This window comes from Xenopus laevis, chromosome 9_10L (genome assembly GCF_017654675.1).
Source record: "Xenopus laevis strain J_2021 chromosome 9_10L, Xenopus_laevis_v10.1, whole genome shotgun sequence".
NCBI classification, from domain to species: Eukaryota; Metazoa; Chordata; class Amphibia; order Anura; family Pipidae; genus Xenopus; species Xenopus laevis.
In genome coordinates this window covers 34,553,273-34,576,203 of record NC_054387.1, presented here as the reverse complement: position 1 = coordinate 34,576,203, position 22,931 = coordinate 34,553,273, and the positions used below count along the sequence as shown (strand labels likewise).

Here is a 22,931-nt window from a genome sequence, read left to right as displayed (position 1 = left end):
TCTACTGAGGGAAGTCAGGGGATTGTAGAGAGAAGGACCATCCAGAAGTTATTTTGTTACAAAAGTTTTCCCATTTCTGAAGGCCCATGTCATGGTCCGATTATGTCTCATACAGCACATTCTATGGTCATATTATATAAAAATTCAGTCTATGTAGCTCTTGACTAGGTTGTGGCCATAAAAAAAGGCCACATCTGGTTGGACGGCCCTGGTGTAGATTACAATACTTCTAAAATATATTTCTGAAATAGAATCAAGCGAACATAACTGCCATTGCTTCTGAAAAATATATATAGTACCCCAAAAACACTACAGGAACCATTTAGAAACACATTCAATTGACATTTTAATATCTTGACAAGTTTAAAATTTTACATACATTGTTTCAGCAGAAGAAAAAAAACCTGAACATTTGTTTTACAATGAGGAACCAAAATGACAGTGATAAAAATAAGAAAATACAATTTAAGGCTGGGATACAACCAATCAGATAAGGAAGGGAAACATACTGATATGCAGGCTGGAATCATTGTGTCCTAGAGCAGCTGAGCAAAAATTAAATGCTACAGACTATATGGGGGGCGGGATACAGGGCACTTGTTTATGAGGTCACAATTGTTATATCTAGTAACTGCGACAGAACTCTCAATAGTAAAATGTAGGGTTTACAAAATAGTCACATGGTGCAATTACAGAATGCAGAGGGAAAAAACAGATTAAAATGTTCTTTCGCGCTAATGTTTTGCCAGTCCCACCAATCAGAGCTTCTAAATTGATGAATCTAGTAGTTATTTTCAAGCAAGGTATAATTCCTCAACACATTTTATACTTCACCCTAACTAAATGTTTTATTATGAAAGAAAATATAATTCTAAGCAACTTTCCAATAAACATTTTAAACTTTTCTAAATGTACTTGCTACTGAAAGCATTTTTGGACAGTTCCTGCTCTCTGTGCTCCTTGTTCTGACTCAAAAAACTAATTAAAGCAGAATCCACCTTTCCACCAGCAAAGAGTCCAGTTCCATGCAATTCCTTCTTAGAAATGTTTTCAAGAGTCAGAGAACATAAAGGGACAGATTACGCTTTCAATAGTAATAGTAATTTAAAATTACGTAATGGATATTGGTTACAATTTGACTTACTTCCACAATGCAAGTAATTTTTTTGCGATGGAAGGGTCACAAACATGAGTAACTGCCAACTCTGGGGATTTATAGGGAAATTGATACAACAAAGAATGTAGATACTTGTAACCTTGCTATGAAAAATGTGGGCCCTGATCAAACATAGGACCACTAAGGAGAAGACCACTGTCCCAAATGTTAGGCCCCATGATGCAAATTGTGCCCATCAATTTTGCAAATAAGGTTCTTCCGCCTCCGATAATCTCTTTAAACCCTCTGGCGACATACAGATTCTGTCTACAGGTTGCTCAAGGATCAAGAAGGCTAACCAAAGACTGGTAAGTAGCAAATGGACACAATCCATAGAAGGTATAAAATCTTGGGACTGCCAACCAAAAGATTAAGATGCCATGGGTTGCAGAGCAGGGATTTGATGAAGTACCATTATGCTCAATTTACACAGAAGTTTGTTTTGTGTACAGACACACCCAAAAAAAACTTAGTCTTGCTCACCTGTACCTACCATGAGTTGGTGCCTCTTTCTCTTGACTGAAGCAATCAAGCTGGACCAGGGGACACAGAAATGACCTAAAAATGTGTAAAGACCATCTCCAGTCTGTTGGGTTTTTGCCCCAGCCCTATTGTTAAATGCTATACTAAATTGTCTCGTTAAACAACGTCTTCAGAGACTAGTCTCCAGGCAGCAATGTTCCTAATCCAGCCTGCTGGAAGTGTTAAGAAAATGCGTAGTAACAGAGTATACCTGCAAGACATCCAATCCAATCAATTTCAAACATGGAGTAAAGAAGCCATTTAACCATTACAATGTGTGATATGTAAGCAACCAAGGACAGAGATTGCCTGTGCCACGCTAAACATGATGTGTTTTGGAAAAGAAATAACTTTACACACTGCAAATGTTTTCTTGTTGCAAAACGAAGTGCTTCTGACACAATTAAGAGGCAGAGGGCTATGTTGTTAGCTTCCACCAAGTCTGGGTGCTATCCTCCAATATAAAGTAAGCTTCTGAGACAAAGGAGAGTCCAACTTATTCAGTGGAAAACAAATTTTTGGGTGTATCAGTATCTTTATGACACAAAAAACGGCCTTCTCCTTATTCTTAAAAATCTTACATAATGTAGGCCATATATTGTAAGACATGGCACCCCTACTATGAAATTTAGAGGCGCAGTTACATGCAACCAAAAAAGCAGCTGAGTGCACATGCGAGTCAACATTTGATTTGTATTGAAGCGAGGTATATGGCAAACACCCACAAACACTTTGCCCAGGGCTACTGGAGGTAATCTCCCATAGAAAATGCTTGAAGAATGTACTGATGACATGATTTGGGGAAAGGTGGGGTACATACTAATAGTCTGAGGCTGGCAGCATCATAGGAAAGATTCATTATTCCTGTAGTATATTCGCGATTCTGTAAAACTAGTTTGCAGAACAGATGAGGTGGATATGGAGGAACATCTTTAAGAACTCGGAGTTACAGAAGAACTCAATCATCAAGGATAACTTTTTTAAAAAAAAACACACGAGAGATGGTAATACATTCAAGAAAAGTTGTAACTGGTGATGAGGGCTTAAAATGCCTTAGCATCCATGAAAGGTATATTCACCATACATGTCTATAATGGTTTCAGGGAAAACAATGAAAAGTTCAGGCTCTTGAAAGTTCGAAAAAAAGACAAGTGGCAACCTCAACCCAAAGTCATAAAATCTGACACACAGCAACCAATCACTGGTCATCTGGAGGTAAACAGCTTCTTTGCTAGGGGTTTTACAGCTGCCCGTAGCCGTTGAATTAGAGGCTAAATGGCTATTCTATGGACTATATGATAAACTTTAACAAGCGCAAGAGATTCAGTTACAGCGTCCTTTTGTAATAGGGGGTAAAAGCAAGTTGCGGTTCAATGCCATTATTGACTGCAGCACCTTGCTCCACAGTACAAGATGTTGCTTGTATTCTCAGCAAACCCAATAACTGATCTGGCGTATTGAAAAAAAAAAAATATAATGAAGAAAATCTCTCTATATAGAATTAAAGCTGGCAAACGTTGCAAAATCCAGACATTTTTCCATTAATGGTGGAGAGAATGTCACGAGTTCAAACAAGGCAATGACGGTCTGCATTTCTCTTCAGTTCAAAAAAGAAAAAGAAAAATCCAAACACGGAGAAAAAGGAGGGCTCCACGACGACGCACTGTTTTAATACAGCGTTTCGGCATTGCTGTTTCTGGGCCTCTTGATCTTTTCAATATTTTTCAGGATCATGTCATGTAATGTTACCTGTCAATTTGGATATAAAAGCACTTGTTAGAGAGCCCTGATCGGACGGGCAAGAATGCATAAAATGAAACCCATTTGTTAGAGCACCAGCTTTAACCTGTGATCCAATCAGTCTTACAGTAACATATTTAGTTAGAATAAAAAATAAAAGACACACGTCCATCAAACTCAGCCTTTTCTGTGGATTTAAAACCTTCTTAACTGATGAAAGATCTTGTTTTAAAAATAAAAAGGGGAGACTAAAGGTTATTTATTAAGGTTCAAGTTGTGTTTTCGGTGAAAATTCAAGTTTCCGAGGTGATTTATTTGGTCACTCACATTTTCAGGTTAAAAAAACTAGAATTTTTTGAGATTTATTAAAGGGGTGGTTCACCTTTAAGGTAACTTTTATTATGTTATAGAATGGCCAATTCTAGACAACTTTTCAATTGGTTTTCATTATTTATTTTTTATAGTTATTTGCCTTTTTCTTTTGACTCTTTGCAGCTTTCAAATGGGACGTCACTGACTCCCTTCTAAAAAACAAATGCTCTGTAAGACTACAAATATATTGTTATTGCTACTTTTTATTACTGATCCTTCTATTCAGGCCCTCTCCTATTCATGTTCCATTCTGTTATTCAAATTAATGCATGGTTGCTAGGCTAATTTGGACCCTAGTTACCAAATTGGTTAAGATGCTTATTAATGATCTGCTGAATAAAAAGCCAAATACCTCAAAAACCTTTAATAATAAAAACAAACTGCAAATTGTCTCAGAATATCACTCTCTATATCAGTGGTCCCCAACCAGTAGCTCGCGAGCAACATGTTGCTCACCAACACCTTGGATGTTGCTCCCAGTGGCCTCAAAGCAGGTGATTATTTTTGAATTCCAGGCTTGGAGACAAGTCTTGGTTGCATAACAACCAGGTGTATTGCCAAACAGAGCCTCTTGTAGGTCGCCAGTCCACATAGGAGCAATCACAGCCCTTATTTGGCATCCCCATGGGCTTTTTCATGCTTTTGTTGCTCTCCAACTCTTTTTTACATTTAAATGTGGCTCACGAGTAAAAAAGGTTGGGGACTCCTGCTCTATATCATACTAAAAGTTATCTCAAATGTGAACAACCCCTTTAAACCCCTACCCTGGGGTTCTCGAATCCGAAAATACACTATCTAGAACCTGTTGAGATCATATAAAAGTCAATGGCAGAGGATCCTTGAACAGTTTGAAGATGTTAATAGCCTTCAACATGTTCGAGTTTTTTCGGAGGGTTTTGCCCGAAAACTCAACCAATTCCAGTTTTTTGTCCACTGAAAACTTGATCAATTCAAGTTTTCCTGTTTCGAAACTCGAACTCGCAGAATGGGGTTTTTTCAATTTTAAGCATTTTCTTACATAAGAAACCATTCGAGTTGCAAGTTCATTCAAGGTATAAAAAAAAAAAACAAAAAAAAAACAAAACATTTGACCTTTGATAAATAACCCCCTAAATGAAAAGAATAGGTTGATCTAGAACAGGGGTCCCCAACCTTTTTTACCCGTGAGCCACATTCAAATGTAAAAAGAGTTGGGGAGTAACACAAGCATGAAAAAGTCCCTTGGGTGCCAAATAATGGCTGCGATTGGCTATTTGGTAGTCCCGGTGTGGACTGGCAGCCTACAGGAGACTCTACTTGGCACTATACTTAGTTTTTATGCAATTAAAACTTGCCTCCAAGCCAGGAATTCAAAAATTAGCACCTGCTTTGAGGACACCGAGAGCAACATCCAAGGGGTTGGTGAGCAACATGTTACTCACAAGCTACTAGTTGGCGATCACTGATCTAGAATATACCAAATATATTTTGAAAGGCAGACTTCCCCTTTAAGTCAATTACATATATGGAAATCGCAAACCACTACAGAAAAGGTTTTCATATTTATACTTACATATTGATTTCTTAATTCTGAAATAATTAGCCGTAAGCTGATATACTCTTTTTCATCTATTTCAGTCACTGTACGTCGGTAATCTTCCTGCAAGAAAAAAATGATGGTGATAAACTCTCCATATATTATGCTTTATTAGTAACATGAGTGAATCAATCGCGATCAGCCACCGGAAGGGCTCAGTACTTACCACATGAGGGTATTTAGCTATTTTGGAAACCAGTTTTGCTCTAGTGATGTAGTATCTGAGAAATAAAATGGGTGCCGTTAGGGGACATTTATTTTCAGTGCAATATTACCACATATAAAACTGGGTCAAGAATACAAAATGTAAAGGATCTAGCACACATGCTAACACACGCTTACTTGAAAAACTGAGTAAAAACTAAAACTTTGGAGAAAAAAAATGTAACAGCCAATCACTGGCACCCCAGGTGCAACAGAACAACTCTCAAATACTGCTTTTAAGTTATCTATGTGAGAAATGCTGGATAATGTTGCTAAAACGTCTATATACTCCATATCTCTATATTCTAAGCCTATAGAAAAAATGCAGCATATGATTAACAGGATGCAGCTTACATGGAAACATATTTATTTGCTTAAAGCGGACATATACCCACCCAAAAGAGCACTTTTTCCATTGAGTATTTATTATTAAAGAGTTCATGATATTAGCAACTTTTCAAATTCTAAAATCGTGAAGAAGTCTCCCCTGTATTGCTAAAGGTTACTTTAACAATGCAGTAAGTGTTAACCAATGCTTATTATAGCCTTTAATTGTGAAACTTTTTTCAGCCAAAAAAATAAATAAAAACAAAATACACTAATCATTTTTTTTTTTAGTTAATTTATAAAACATTCATTCCAATTGCGATTTTGATGCATTTTCAGGAGTTTTACCTGGATATCTGGTCAAGGTATGAGGCTGCTTCACTCTCTACTGTTCTCAACTCTGCTACAGTTTCTTCCTAAACAACAAGCAAAAAAAGTCAGGAAAAAAAAAAAAGAGACTCCAGAATACAAAGAATTCAAAAGGCATTCTTCATTAGTATGAAATTGTTCCCTCCCTTTGCTGCTACACCAGCCTTTATCTTCTAAACATCTGGGAAGGCTTTCCACTACATTTTGGAACATTATGTCAGGGCTCTTTGCAGGCAACGTCCATCTCAGCAAACCCACTCCCTTTGTCCATGGGGAAGTACTCAGGAAAACATCCTCAGACCATTATTCCTCATCCACCAAACTTTACTATTAACATTATGCATTCAGGCAGGTAGTTTTCTCATGCCGTCTGCTACACTTTTCTGTAAGACTACCGGTAAATGAAATGCAATTTATGATTCCAGTGGCAGTGACCTCTATACCACTCCAACCAACAATCTGACATGGGGCTAGACAGATTGTCAGTTTCCCAGCTGCCCCAGTCATGTGACTTGTGCCTGCACTTTAGGATGGAACTACTTTCTAGCAGGCTGTTATTTCTCCTACTTTATGTAACTGAATCAGTCTCAGTGGGACTTGGCTTTTACTATTAAGCGCTGTTCTTAGATCTTCCAGGGAGCTGTTATCTTGTGTTAGGGAGCTGCTATCTTGTTACCTTACCATTGTTTTGTTGTTAGGCTGCTGGGAGAGGGGAAGAGAGGGGGGTAATCTCACTCCAGCTTGCAGTACAGCAGTAAAGAGTGACTGAAGTTTATCAGAGCACAAGTCCCATGACTGGGGGCAGCTGGGAAACTGACAATACGTCTATTCCCATGTCAGATTTCAAAACTGAATTTAACAATCGGTTTGCTCTTTTGAGAAATGGATTTAAGCGCAGAATTCTGCTGGAGCAGCACTATTAACTGATGCATTTTGAAAAAATTCACATTAATAAACCCAATAGGTTGGTTTTGCTTCCATTAAGGGTTAATGATATCTTAGTTTGGATCAAATACAAGGCACTGTTTTATTATTACATAGAAAAAGGAAATCATTTTTAAAAAATTGGATTCTTTGGATAAAATGGAGTCTATGGGAGATGGCCATTCCAAAATTCGGAGTTTTCTGGATAACTGGTTTACGGATAACTGATCTGTTATAAATATAAACTTCAGGGTTAATTAGCCATTTACTTCTTTATTTTCACATTTTATACATGGGGATCCACAAACAACCCTGGATTACATTAGCTTTAAATAGTACAGGTATGAGACCTTTCATCCAGAATGCTAGGGTTTTATGGATAACGGATCTTTGCGTAATTTGGATCTTCATACCTTAAGGCTAATAAAAAAACCTTCAAACATTAAATAAATCCAACAGGCTGGTTTTGCTTCCAATAAGGATTAATGAGTACCTTTAGTTTGGATTTTTTACAAATTTGGATTATTTGGATAAAATTGAGTCTATGGGAGACGGCTTTTCTGTAATTCAGAGCTTTCTGGGTAACAGATGCCATTCCTGCTTATAATTTTTTGTTACTTCACAGATTGCAATGCAGTACCTGAATTGACACTCCAAAGTTATTTCCATCTTCTATTCTTGGAATCAAAAGCTGAACCCACATTTTTACCTGAAACAGCAATGATGATATTTGTTAACAGTTAAAAGACACAAAAAAACCAAAACTCTCTAAAAAGGTATTACTCATTCTGGCACATAAAACGGTCTGCCATTTCCCAATATTTAAGCTCTTACAGTGCCTACAGCTGTACAAGAAGCTGGACAGTGGAGTAACTAGATGCTACTGGGCCCCACAGCAAATTAATTTTAGGGCCCCCAACATTTCCAGAGGTTGTCCTGTTTTACCAATATTTATTGACATTTCTCATTAATTAGGGCCTCATAGGCCCCCTATACCTCCTGGGCCCCCTGCAGCCGCAGGGTCTGCTTCCTCTGTAGTTACGCCCCTGAAGCTGGACAATCTTACATATTGTCAACACATAATTGCACCCTTTTATACTCTATACCATTTTTGTTAACAAAAACTTAAAACTTTTTTTTTTTGTAACATTAGAGGCTCAGATTTCCTAGAGGTCTTGAAAGTCTCTTGCTGTTTTAAGTAGGGATGCACCAAATTCAGGATTCGGTTCGGGATTCAGCCGTATCTTTATGCCAGGCCGAACCAAATCCAAACCCTAATTAGCATCTACAAATTAGGGACGAGGAGGGAAATCGCGTGACTTTTTGTAACAAAACAAGGAAGTAAAAAATGTTTTCCCCTTCCCACCCCTAATTTGCATATGCAAATTAGGATTTGGATTGGGTTCGGTATACGTCTGAATCCAAAATAGTGGATTCGGTGCATCCCTAGTTTTAAGTGCTTATTATATGTGATTCTCACATAGAATTCTGGTAAACTCATACCAGAACTGGTGCTTAAAAAGTATTTCTTTTGTATTTATAAGTTAAGACACTCCACAGACTGACTGCTCTCTCCTGCCTGTGATTGCATTTAGTGTGAACAAACTTATATGAAGAGGTGTTGAAATTAGAGGTGGCTCATGAGGCAACAGCATGTATGATGATTACATTGCTGTCTGTCTTTGGCTGGTGATTTCCCAATGTGAAAAACTGTTGATAGTTAGCTCCTGGACCTTCTGGCTTCTTTGAAGGAGCTTAGGACACTAGAGTTAGGCAATGCAGACAGACGATGAGTGGTAAACAAGGTGGGTCAGAAAGACTTTCATTGAAGTAGTCAAGCAAGAAGGAAATGATTCTGGATTTACTTTTTATTTCTTATAAAGGGTACAAGAAGGAAAATAAAGCTATAGTGGGCCGATGAAGATTTATGGAATTTTCTTAGTGTGACTACAGAGACAATGATATACAAAAGAATGATATAAATCAACCGTCTTAAATGGGGTGAGACAAGAGCAAGTCAAGTGCCCCTACTCTTATCGTAGAGTTAACAGTAGTCTACCTTTCTTGCGAATAGCAGTTAAACAAATGTTCAGCGCTAAAAACGTGATCTTCACAGACAAATGCCCAATGTTCAATTAGTGAATTGCAGCTTCCTGAATAATCCCCTATGTGTACCTGTCTTGCGAAGCCTATGTAGTTCAGATGTGGTATATCAATGGTAGAATCTATGATACGCACAAGGAAGCAATAGCAGGATACATTATATATTTATAGGTTAAACTGAAGACAATGGGAAACCTTGGGTTGAATTTGGCAACTCTAAAACACAGGCAATATTGAAAATCTGAAACACATCTAGAGTGGTTAAATAAAGATTGTTTACAGCTACAGTAGAGGTATGGTTATCCTGAATGCTCTGGATCGGGGTCTTTCTTCATACGTTAAGTCTACTAGAAAATTCACATTAATAAACCCAATAGGTTGGTTTTGCTTCCAATTAAGGGTTAATGATATCTTAGTTTGGATCAAATACAAGGCACTGTTTTATTATTACATAGAAAAAGGAAATCATTTTTAAAAAATTGGATTCTTTGGATAAAATGGAGTCTATGGGAGATGGCCATTCCAAAATTCGGAGCTTTCTGGATAACTGGTTTACGGATAACTGTTCTGTTTTTACCCAGACACGGGAGCAACTGCCATGTGGTGTGTGTGTAATGGAGTAGTATGGCTTTGTGCCCACCTAGAAAAAGACTAGTTATTAAGATGAAGACCATGTTAGTTAGTTAGTTATTAAAGCGGATGTAAAGGCAAAAAAATAAAATCCCATTTTATCTCCAATATACTTTAATTAAAAAACGTGTACCGTTTTTATAAGAAACCTAACTGTATGCAGTGAAATTCACCCTTCGTTTTACTTGCTCTGACTGCTGCAATTAGGAATTCAGACGGTCCCTAACTGCTGTGCAGGGAAACATTCATACTTTCAAACGACAGGGGGGAGCCCCCACCTTACTTCCCAGAACTCGACCCGCTTTGTTTGTTTCCCTTTAACAACTGTGTAGATTTGTATCCACAGACCCAGTGCAGTCTGTATATTCTGATTATTAATCAGTCTTGCTGTATCAGCTTCTTGCAGATATAATTTGACCTGTGCTGTTTTGGATCATATATGACAATCCCTAAGCTTAACCTCCACACTGAAGTTCAGACCACACTCAGCATGTGCGTTGTCTTGGTATTGCAAAGATGTTTAACAAAGTTACAAGATGATGGCCCCCAGCGCCATAATTAGGCTTCTGGTGCAGTGAGTTCATGTTTATATTTAGTATACACAATATAGCATTTCTAAAATTATTCTATTTTAGACTTTAGTTGCCCTTTAAAACTGTATTAGAACTTATTTTTTTACTGTTTTTCCAAAATCTAAGTTTAAAGTTGAACGTTCCTGTCTGTGGTGTTTGAGTCAGGCAGCTCAGTAATTCAGGTGCAGATTCTAAACTGTTACAATTTTACATTTAGTTGATACATTTCTCAGCAACTTCTCTGGAGTAGTAGCAACTATTGTTTCAATTCTAACAGCTGCCTATAATGAAACCCAGAGATTCTGCTCAGCAGGGACAAAGATATGAAATGTATCGACTAAATGTATCAATTTAGAACAGTTTATAGGATCGGCGACCCCCCCTCCCAGAGCTGCTTTAGAAGGTGGAAAATTACACTTTACACTTCAATATTAGAAAAACTGTGACACATAGAAAATATCTGGTGATCTATCTGAAAACAACTAGTTGTTTGAAGTTGAAAAACCCCCTTGAAGTCTACTAGAAAATCCACATTAATAAACCCAAAAAGCTGGTTTTGCTTCCAATAAGGATTAATTATATCTTAGTTGGGATCAAGTACAAGGCCCTGTTTTATTATTACAGAGAAAAAGGAAATCATTTTTTTTTAAAAATTTGGATTATTTAGATAAAATGGAGTCTATGGGAGATGGCCATTCCATAATTCGGAGCTTTCTGGATAATGGGTTTACGGATAACTGATCTGTTTTTACCCAGAAACGGGAGCTACTGCCATGCAGTTTGTGTGTAATGGAGTACTATGGCTTTGTGCCCACCTGGAAAAAGACTAGTTATTAAAATGAAGACATGTTAGTTATTAAAACTGCATTAGAACTTACATACATAACTACTATCTGAGCTGCTTTTTTTTTTTTAAACAACAATTTTACTCTGTATTCAAAAGCAAGGTGAACATACCTGCATTAATGCATCTTTATAAATCTAGCTCTAAGCTTACTGGTTTAAATGGAAAGGTGTTATTTCTTGACAGGATTTAATTGCTAAGTGTTCAGTATAGGGAAAATCATTTCCTTTATAGTTTTTGATAGTTCCCACAGATGCTGATGAAGGGACTCTCTTCACATATGCACTTTCTGTGCCCTGGGTTATCCTTGTTAAACACAGAAGAATTTCAGTCTGGATTGAAATTTCCCTCCAGCTACCCCCCAAAAAGAAAACATGTAAAAAGAATACACACCGTGTTGCATTTCTCAATCAGCATTCTTATCTCAGGCTTTACTTTTTCAATGATCTCCACTAGCTGAGCATTGCTCTTCAGCATCCCATTTGGCATCACAAATACTTTGGTACCTGTAATGATAAACAAAATTGTTCTAACTGAACATGTCATCGTTTCTCCACCGACACCGTTCAGAGAAATATTTCCATTAGTAAAGGGGTTTAAGGAGAATGATCATGGCATCTGGGATGAAGGGCATCAAGCCCTGCCATTTCTTACAGGCTGATTGTGAATGGGGTCTTGCAAATTGCTGACTTCAGCTTTGAGCAGCAAGGGTAAATTGTTAGATCAGTGACAATTCCCTTTTAACCCTAAAATTATACTGTTTTTTTTTGATTAACTACTGGCCATGAGATGAAGCAGCCAAAACATGCCAATGGCCGTCACCCAGTAATATGTTTTTAAAGCCTGCCACAGGGGAAAGGCTTGTTCCAGTATTAGACAAGGTTGGCTTAAAAATAAAAGGGATTTAAGGCGATCCAGTGAATCAACACTGACGTCTGCGTTACTAAAGAAAGTGCTACACAAAAATGTTTCAACCACATCCCCAATTCCTTCCATTCTACATTAATAAAAATAACTGAAGCAGAGAAAAAAAAATAAAAAATGTAATTTTGGCTTATTTTTGAAAAAAAGTGCTGAATTGGTTACTCTGGGCAGCTGTAATGGCGCAGTCAGATCTTTGATTTATTTTTCCATCTTGTAGTACAACTCAAACCCAGTTTTCTGGTTAGTTGCTACTTTCCAATTTAACACCTATATTCATGAACCAGTCCAGATATCTCCTCAACAACAACAAGCACTTTTAACATCAACACTTCAAGCATTAAAGGGGTTGTTCTGCGTTTACATTTAATTTTCAGCATGACGTAGAGAGTGCTTTTCTGAGAAAAATTTCATTTTTTTAGTTTGTGAGTTATTATGCTTTTTATTCAGCAACTCTCCAGTTTGCAATTTCAGCCATCTGGTTCAAATACCCTAGCAACTATGCACAGATTTGAATGAGACATTGGAATATGAATAGGAGAGGGCCTGAATAGAAAGAGGAGCAATACAAAGTAGCAAAAACAATATATTTGCAGCCTTACAGAGCAGATTTGTGGTCATTTGAAAGCTGTAAAGACAGCATAAGAAAACTCCAAAACTATAAAATGAAGGCCAATTAAAAAGTTGCCTAGAATTAGTAATTCTATAACATACTAAAAGTTAAAGGGGTTGTTCACCTTGAGATAACTTTTAGTATGGTGTAGAGCAGTGTTCCCCAACCAATATCTCGCGAGCAATATGTTGCTCTCCAACCCCTTGGATGTTGTTCCCAGTGGCCTCAAAGCAGGTGCTTATTTTTGAATTCCAGATTGGAGGCAAGTTTTATTGCATTAAAACCAAGTGTACTGCCAAACAGAGCCTTAATGTAGGTTGACAATCCACATAGGGACTACTAAATGGCTAATCACAGCCCTTATTTGGCACCCCAGGAACATTTTTCATGCTAGTGTTGCTCCCCAACTCCTTTTACTTCTGAATATTGCTCACGTTGTAAAGGTTGAGGATCCCTGGTGTAGAGAGTGATATTCTGAGACAATTTAGTTTTCATTTTTTATTATTTAAGGTTTTTGAGTTATTTAGCTTTTTATTGAGCAGTTCATCAATTTGCATTTTAAGCATTCTGGTAGCTAGGGACCTAATAACCCTAGCAACCATGCATTGATGTGAATAAGAGACTGGAATATGAATAGGAGAGGCCTGAATAGAAAGAGGAGGAATAAAAAGTAGCAATAACTATACATTTGTAGCGTTAACAGAGCATTTATTTTTTTAGAGGGGGTCAGCAACGCCCTTTTGAAAGCTGCAAAGAGTCAGAAGAAAAAGGCAAATAACTATAAATTATTAAAAAAAATTACATAATGAAGACCAATGGAAAAGTTGCTTAGAACTGGCCATTCTATAACACACTAAAAGTTACCTTAAAGGAAAACTATACCCCCAAAATGAACACTTAAGCAACAGATAGTTTATATCAAATTGAATGACATATTAAAGAATCTTACCAAACTGGAATATATATTTACATAAATATTGCCCTTTTACATCTCTTGCCTTGAACCACCATTTCGTGACTCTATCTGTGCTGCCTCAGAGATCACCTGACCAGAAATACTACAACACTAACTGTAACAGGAAGAAGTGAGGAAGCAAAAGGCAGAACTCTGTCTGTTAATTGGCTCATGTGACCTTACATGTGGTTTGTATGTGTGCACAGTGAATCTTACGATCTCTGGGGGCGGCCCTTATTTTTTAAAATGGCAATTTTCTATTTATGATTACCCTATGGCACATACTACTAAAAAAGTATATTATTATGTTAATGGTTCATTGACATGAAGCAGGGTTTTACACATGAGCTGTTTTACTCAGTATCTTTTAATAGAGACCTACATTGTTTGGGGGGTATAGTTTTCCTTTAAAGGTAAACCACCCCTTTAAGTTTGCTACCGAACCTGTAATTTTTTTACAGGCAACCTTTATCTACTCAAAGAAACACACTGTGGGAACAAAGAAAATTACTGTAGCCAGAATTTTCTTCCTGCAGTAGAAAAGTCTTGACAAAGTTCAATATATACATCAAGGCTTTCTATCAAGATAAAATACAGGACTTACCTGGAAATTTTTCATCTACTTCCTCCAGTTTCCTCTTTTTCAGTGTGGGCTGCAAATTCAAAGGTAAGCAAAGAGTAAGAAAAGTGTACAAGCAAAAGATCTCGGCAGAGATTGAGACCACCTCATGCCACTTCAATCCAAGAGAACTTATTTTTCTGTATTCATGCCTTTACGAGTGGCATTTACTTGCTAAAGACTGACTGCATTGGTCTTTGCAAATTGTAACAGAACTTACAGCATCCAATCCATCATGGCTGTTTGTAAGAAGAACTGGATCTGGAACAGGCATATTCATTTCCGAATGGATTTGTGTGAGATCTTGAACATTTAATATCTGTTCCTATTAAAAGATAGTCATTGTTAGGGATTATAAATTGAAAAATTCGACCTAACTCCCAACCACAATTTGGCTTAATTTACTATAAAATCTGAAGGAAAAATTAAGTGCGGGAAAATGTCTAGAGAAAATTGTGCGTCGATTCAAACCATGCGACTTTTTCGAGGCAAAAACCGTCAAAAAAATCCCAAAAAACATCTTCCAATTGTAAAGGGACGTCTGCCATTGACTTTAACATGACTTCAACCGACAAGTTTTAGGTGGAGTAGTGTTGGATTCAGATTGTTAGCAGCTTTGGAGCATAATAAATATAATTTTTTTCCCTCTAAAAATTCAAAAGTTTCCCCCTTAAAAACCTTGACCAGAAAAATTTGAAGCTTAATAAATAGCCCCCTCTAGTTTAGTGCCCCGCACCATTTACTATACACTGTTTATACAAAATTTTGTAAGATTACCGTGAGAAATCCATCGAGTTCTAATAATTTCTTTGGAAAGAAGCTTGCAACTAGATCTTCAGCCTTGGAAGAGAACAAAAAAAAAAAAAAAAATGAAAGGCAAATAATATAAAATACCAGAGCCCTTTTAAACTGGAACTTTGTCTCTAGCAGTTGATGCATTACTTCTCCAGAAAAAGAAAAACTTCTCCCTGAAATAGACCCTCAATATACAATGTAAAATAAATAGTAAGTCCCTATAAGGGTGTTATAAATGAAAGGCTAGACTGTGGCCTTGAAGACTAGTCATGGGATAAAAGCATGGAGTAATGCATAACTTGTATAATTATAATAGGTTTCTGCATAAGAGACTCGTACAGACACAGAGAAACTAAAAGAAAGGGGGGGAGGCAAAAGAAAACCCCATCTGCTTTAAAGGGATACAGTCATAGGAAAACATTTTTTTTTTTCAAAACACATCAGTTTATAGTGCTACTCCAGCAGAATTCTGCACTGAAATCCAATTCTCAAAAGAGCAAACAGATTTTTTATATATTCAATTTTGAAATCTGACATGGGGTTAGAGACACAGTGGGACTGTCTCAGTGGGACTTGGCTTTTACTATTGAGTGTTGTTCTTAAATATACCAGGCAGCTGTTATCTTGTGTTAGGGAGCTGCTATCTGGTTACCTTCCCATTGTTCTTTTGGCTGCTGGGGGGGAAAGGGAGGGGTGATATCATTCCAAATTGCAGTACAGCAGTAAAGAGAGTGACTGAAGTTTATCAGAGCACAAGTCACATGACTGGGGGCAGATGGGAAACTGACAATATGTCTAGCCCAATGCCAGATTTCAAAATTGAATATAAAAAAAATCTGTTTCAGTGCAGAATTCTGCTGGAGCAGCACTATTAACTGATGATTGAAAACATGTTTTCCCATGACAGTATCCCTTTAACCTGCAAATAGAAACTTGTACATTATATGTGACTCCCACCCCTCCACCCACTTTTAACATTACAAAACTACCCACTTAGCACAGGGCAGGAGGTGACCATCAGCTATATGACTTGATCCTCTTCAAATGAGGGAAAAGCTTCCAGTCACTGAGCATGATACTAGATGGTGATCAGTACTGTGCCATAATCAAGCTATTCCTATAGTAACCTGTGAAAATTACCTGCATTTAAAGCATAATCGATTGATATATAATACGGCAAAATTTGAAAATGACATTTACCTCGCTGGTTATTCGCTCTCGGAAGCAATCAACCTAGAAGAAAAAAAAAAAAAAGTACTCATTAGTATTAGTGGTCATCTACCATTCCCATAGAGTCTACTTTACCTTTAATATCCCTCATCGAATAATGTCACGTAGTCCTTTTACATTTGTTTACTAAACAAGAGCCAAACCCAGGAAGTAAAGTAGTATCACAGGCAAACTGATGCTCTAACCTAGTAACATTCCCACGCTCAATCATGTGCTTTGCAGTAGCTCTGTAAAAGTAGTGGGTGACTGGAGTAGGTGCAATTATATGAAACATTTTTTTTTTTGGGAGAGGTGGCTGAACCAACCTAAGATTATTTCCTACAATAATCATCAAAGAGAATATTCCTCCATTAATGCACATGGGTAAAATGAACACAATGGAATGACAGAATCCCTGGATTATAATGGGAAAATAGCACAACAATGCTCAGAGCTGTGTCACCATAAAGAGCTGGGAAATTACAATGTGTGACTATGATAATTCCTTGTCTTTCGCTCCTATCACTCACTGCCTTGCAGCCCCAGACTCAGCCAAAACAGAGGAACATGGAGGCTGGATGTGACCTTAAAACTCCACTATGTCTCATCTTCAGCGGATAGTCATCTCCTGGCTGAGCTACAAGCTGAGGTTGACACGAGTGAAAATTTAGACTTGGTTGTATGCAATGTAGTTCACCAATATAGAACCTTACAGACTACACATTACAGTGCTCGCCAGTCTTGGATAAGTAAAAGCGATCGTGAAAACGACTAGTTTTTTCGGTTAACAGACCCAAAAAAAGGGTCGATAGCACGCTGGGTGTCTTTAACTGCTGTGGAAATAAAGCAAAAAAAAACAGGGGCAGTACAACCCCCTCACTCATCCATTATTTCCATAGTGTAACATGGGAAATTTAATAACTAAAACAGACATGGCAGTAGGGCTCATTTATCAACACTGGGCAAATCTGCCTGTGGGCAGTAACCCATAGCAACCAATCAGTGATTGGCTTTTACCAGCCAGCTGCAGGTAGAGCAATGAAAGCAACCCTCTGATTGGTTGCCCACGGGCAAATATGCCCATTGTTGATAAATAACCCCCCTGGAGTCTTCCAATGGAGGCAACACAGGGGTTTTGTTGTGTAACAGCGGCCCAGCAAATACTGCCACATGTGCATTAGCCAGTGGTTTCGCCATTTGTGGAAACAGTGAGTGTAGCACAGGCCTCACAATGGGTCCTGCCTCCTAGAAACACTGGGCCAGCTGAATGGCTCTTATATGTGACGGACACATTTCCAAGTTTCCAATGTCCCAAGATACGAACATATGACCCCAAATCAAACTATGGCCTTAAACTTACACAACATTGAACTAACTTTCCACCCGGGCTAAGAAGACATGGAACAGTCCCCGTGATGTGGCAATACAAGCAGGCTGCAGCCACCACACTGCTTCTTATCAAGGCCCGTCACGTCCAAACCACCTGTCTGATAAGCACATTTCCTCAGCTTCCCACACTAGGCCTGACTCTAGCCACTGTACCTTCCCAGCCATTCCCGAGAGAGAAGGAGAACCCCCTGTGCCCACGTCACCTTTTTCTTGAGCTCCTGGTCCACTTTAAGTAGGGATGACATGACGAGCAGCAATGCAGCGAAACAGCACAATGATCCTCACACCGGTTACTCACAAGCCCGGACGTGACGTCCAGAACGCCGCGCTGCGAATAGCAGCGGAGGTGGAACGGGGCGTGGTCAGAATGTCAGCCAATCACAACACAGAATACTGCGGAGGACGAATAGCTTGAACCAATCGATCCTTTTTGCCGGGAACATGTGCTTGAGCTTGACTAGGAGCAAAGCGTGTGCTGGCAGGGCCGGGATGGAATGAGCCAGTGTGCTCTGCAAACTACTGACACGGGTGCGCAGTGATACTGATATATAGGTCCTTTTCTGTCTGACACTGGGGTGCGCAGTGATACTGATATATAGGTAGTTTGGTGTCTGACACTGGGGTGCGCAGTGATACTGATATATAGGTAGTTTGGTGTCTGACACTGGGGTGCACAGTGATACTGATATATAGGTAGTTTGGTGTCTGACACTGGGGTGCACAGTGATACTGATATATAGGTAGTTTGGTGTCTGACACTGGGGTGCACAGTGATACCAATATATAGGCAGTTTGGTGTCTGGCACTGGGGTGTGCAGTGATATAGTGAATAAAGTCACCCCTCTTGTAAAATATCAGGATATTATAAGTTACAGAGGAGTTTCATGACCATATAAAAACAGGAGGCCGAAGGCCAAGTGTTTTTATACAGGTCATGAAACTCAAATTTCAGTGACACAAATGACATCAGAACTCACCGTTTATAACTGATGACATCAGAACTCACTGTTTATAAGGATATCATTTACAAGATATTCATGGCTTTTGTGTATTTTACTGCTATATAGGTACTTTGCTGTCTGACAAAGTATATATAGGTAGTTTGCGGTCTGACACGGGTGCGCAGTGATACTGATATATAGCTAGTTTGGTGTCTGACACTGGGGTGCGCAGTGATACTGATATATAGGTAGTTTGGTGTCTGACACTGGGGTGCGCAGTGATACTGATATATAGGTAGTTTGGTGTCTGACACTGGGGTGCGCAGTGATACTGTTATATAGGTAGTTTGCTGTCTGACACTCGGGTGCGCAGTGATATTGATATATAGGTAGTTTGCTGTCTGATCAGGGTTGCTAGGTCTAATTTTCAAAACCAGCCCAAAACTAGCCATGAGTCACTTCAAAAATAGCACAATATGTGCAGTGGAAAATAAAAATCTAAAAAAATAAATATATGTGAAAATACTAATTTTTCAAATTTTCAATGATTTGCAGATTTTCTCATTAAGTACAATGGGACAGATTCGCCCATCACTAGGAGGGGTAACTACAGAGGGAGGCCCAGGAGGTATAGGGACCCCATGAGGCCCTAATTCATATACAATTTCGATAAATATTGGTAAAACAGGTCAACCTCTAGACATTTTGGTGGCCACAAGATATTTTTCCCCCAAAATTGTCTTGAATTGAGAAAAGTCACCAGAAAACGTGAGAATGCTTAAGAGAGACGGGAGACTGGGGTACAGAGCCCAAAATGTGTTAACTCCTGATTTCTGCTCGACTCAGTCCCATTGCATGCTGGGTATTGTAGTCTTACATTAAACTTGGCAGTCGGCAAATTACTATACTACAAAAACTATATTACCCAATATGCATTGGGAGACAGGCTTGGCACATTAGGACAACAAACAACTTTGGCTGGTTTCCAAAGTACAAACCAGCCAAAGGCCCAAAAAGTAGCCCAAAACTGTACCTTGGCTAGTTTGTACTGTCAAAATTCACATGGGCTTTAAATTAGAAGCCCAATTTGGCTGGAAACCCACCAACCCTGGTCTGATACCGAGGTGTGCACTGATACTGATATATAGGTAGTTTGCAGTCAGTGATACTCAAGTCTGGGTAAATGAGTGCAATTTGATAACTACGCTTCCAGCTAGGGATTCTCTGCTTCCTGTCAGAGTTATAGGGTAACTTTATATCATTATATATTGAGGATTTCTGGGAGTTGTAGTCCAAAACGGCCATGACTTGTTATGAGCCATGGAGGACAAAACATCAAATCTCAAAGTGGGAACTCAAACACATAAGCACCTTTAGTCTAACGGGGGCCCAAAAGGAAGATCTGGATCTACCAGTAGACCTTTAGCTGGTGATGATCAGTAGATCTCAACAGCTCGTCTAAATCACCCTCATGTTTCATGCTTTTCATTCAGATATTTATTACGTTAAGGTTAAATAAGAAATAGATGTTTGTTAAATAAAGCAATATAAATTCTCTCATAAATCAGTATGATATTTAAGTAATATTTTCCATGGAACAGAATGGTAACTGCTTTTATGGATGTAGATCCTAATGGGACATCATCACTAAGAGTAGACCTCGCATTAGTAAAGTATGGGCACTCCTGGTCTACAACATCACACTGAAAGTGTTATATCCAAGAACGGCAAAATTTGAGTCAACGGTTTACACTGTATTAATGGATAATGTTTTGGATGACGGTGATTTTGGATGAAGGATTCCCTGATCTGTTATGTGTTGTGCACTCATATCTAATAAACAATGTTAAAGAGATACCGACACCACAAATTAAACCTTTTTTTACATCATAATATTGTCTTTGCATACTATCTATACTTTTGCCATAAAAGAACATTTACATTACCCATCTGATCCCCCATGTTCCTCTCTGGGAGTGCTGCCATATTTGAGCTTCAGCAGTCTGTTAGCATGAGAAACTCTGACATGTTGAGATGGGACAGTCAGGTTGGCAAAACAATCAGGTTTAGGAACTTCAAACAACAAACAAGGCAAAGTTGTGATCACCACTAATTTTTAAAACCATTAGGCGGGGCTGCAATGAGGCTGTGACCACAAACTTCATATAGACAAATACAAGAGTCCTCTGCACTCAAACCATTATCAATATATTTAAGACATTTTGTGCACACAGCTACTAAAGAATGCCTTATCCTTTAAACAAAACAGGGATTGTTTGTCCATATATTTCAATATATTTAAGCTGGCCAACTACGTCAAAGTCATCCCATATCTGGCCAGTCCTATGCTCAATTTTCATCTGATTCATTAAGAATTCTATTGCTTCATTATACATTTTACAGAGGGACTAAGTTTTACCTGCAACTAACTTGCTGCTTTCAAACAACAACAATTACTCACAAAAGCAGACCTATGAGTGAAAACGATCAACATGAGCTATAGTTAACTTCTGATATACATTAACATCTTGAATACTAATTTTTTTAGTGTCAGTATCACTTTTAATTAAAAAATTTTTCTAGTTTGGAACATTCCTGTATCAGATTGGACAGTGTCTATTAGTGATGTTCGGGCCGTCCTCGCACCCCCTTTCCGGGTTGCGACCTTCCAAATGCCGGTTTCAGAGTTGAAGTTTTATAGACGCGTGCCTCTCGCCCCGCCCCTTTTGTGACGTCATAGGTGGGCAGGGCTGGCCTATAAAAGAAACCCGGAAGTCGGGGTCGGGAAAAGCCTGACCCGCACATCACTAGTGCCTATATGTTTATTTGAGTCAGAACATTTTGGTGCCGAAGAGATGAACATCAGCAAGTTTGGAGTTTTACCTTGCTGCAGAAACTGGCTGCTATTGAGGCGCATCAGAGATGGATTTGGGGGGCTAGTAGCGAAGCATTCATTAGCTGGTATTTTAAGGGAAGTAGCACAGCTCTGTCATTTTACTTATTTTTCCCAGGTATCCTTAGCGCAAACATAATCTCAGACTTGTGCTGTAGTGTAAAATCTAAAAACTGTATACTAAGCTAATAAGTCATATAGGTTTGAATGCATAACAACAAAATACCAGCAACTTTTCAACAAAAACTTTATTCCAGCATGAGTGTTCATGTAATAGAATAAATATATACATTTAATTATATAACACATTCTTCTGTATATTTCATGATGACACGGTATACATCAGTTCTTAAAGGGCAAGTCAACTCCAAAATAAAAATGTGCCGAATTAAAGAAAACCTAATCCTAAACAACTTTCCAATAAACATTTATTAAAAAAATGTCAGTGCTTTTAAAGTTATTTGTAAAAACAATTGCTATTGAAAGCAGCATTTGCTTAAAGGATAAGTAAACCTTTAAAATAAGTGAATGTAAAATTAATGAATGTGCTATTATAAGAATTTTTGCAATGTATATTCATTATTTATTTTCTTTTCATTCCAAGATATTAAGCGATACATGTGGTGTTAATATGAATGAATTTTGTTACAACTGCGCACCCTGCTGGTCAGATTTCTCTCAGAAGAGAGAAAGAGGCTGCTCTGATGTTCTTGTGCTTAGGAATAAAATTAGAAACCTTTCTGAAATGTTTTCTAAACAGAAGAACATCAGAGCAGCCTCTTTCTCCTGACAACTTCCTTGACTACTTGGTGGTCGGAAACTGACCAGCAGGTGGCGCTGTCGTAACAATTTATTCATATCCCCAAAACAATGTAGGTCTCTATAAAAAGATTTTGCATAAAACAGCTCATATGTAAATAAACCATTTTCATAATAATATACTTTTTAGTAGTATGTGCCATTGGGTAATCATAAATAGAAAATTGCCATTTTAAAAAATAAGGTCCGTCCCCTAGGATTGTACGATTCACTGTGCACACAAACAAACCAACAAACCATACTGGTTAGGTCACACAAGCCAATTAATGGACATATTTCTGTCTTTTGTTTCAACAATTCTTCCTGTTATAGTTAGAGTTGTAGTATTTCTGGTCAGGTGATCTCTGAGGCAGCACACAGACCATCACAAAAGATGGTTCACGGCAAGAGATGTAAAAGGGCAATTTTACTTAAATACATATATACCAGTTTGATAAG

General features: G+C 38.1%; 1 protein-coding gene across 6 annotated transcripts; it reads right to left on the bottom strand.

Annotated features, from left to right (window-relative positions):
- Positions 1–329: 329 nt before the first annotated feature.
- On the bottom strand, positions 330–18,336 carry psme3.L (proteasome activator subunit 3 L homeolog). Of its 6 annotated transcripts, none has more exons than XM_018234228.2 (11): positions 18,044–18,333; positions 16,443–16,475; positions 15,225–15,287; positions 14,668–14,766; positions 14,433–14,481; positions 11,733–11,845; positions 7,831–7,899; positions 6,246–6,313; positions 5,533–5,587; positions 5,343–5,429; positions 330–3,427 (listed from the first exon to the last, which is right to left on the bottom strand). In XM_018234228.2, the coding sequence occupies exons 1-11, from the start codon at positions 18,083–18,085 to the stop codon at positions 3,347–3,349; spliced, it is 759 nt and encodes a 252-aa protein (XP_018089717.1). In that variant the 5' UTR covers positions 18,086–18,333; the 3' UTR covers positions 330–3,346.
- Between the last annotated feature and the right edge of the window lie 4,595 nt (positions 18,337–22,931).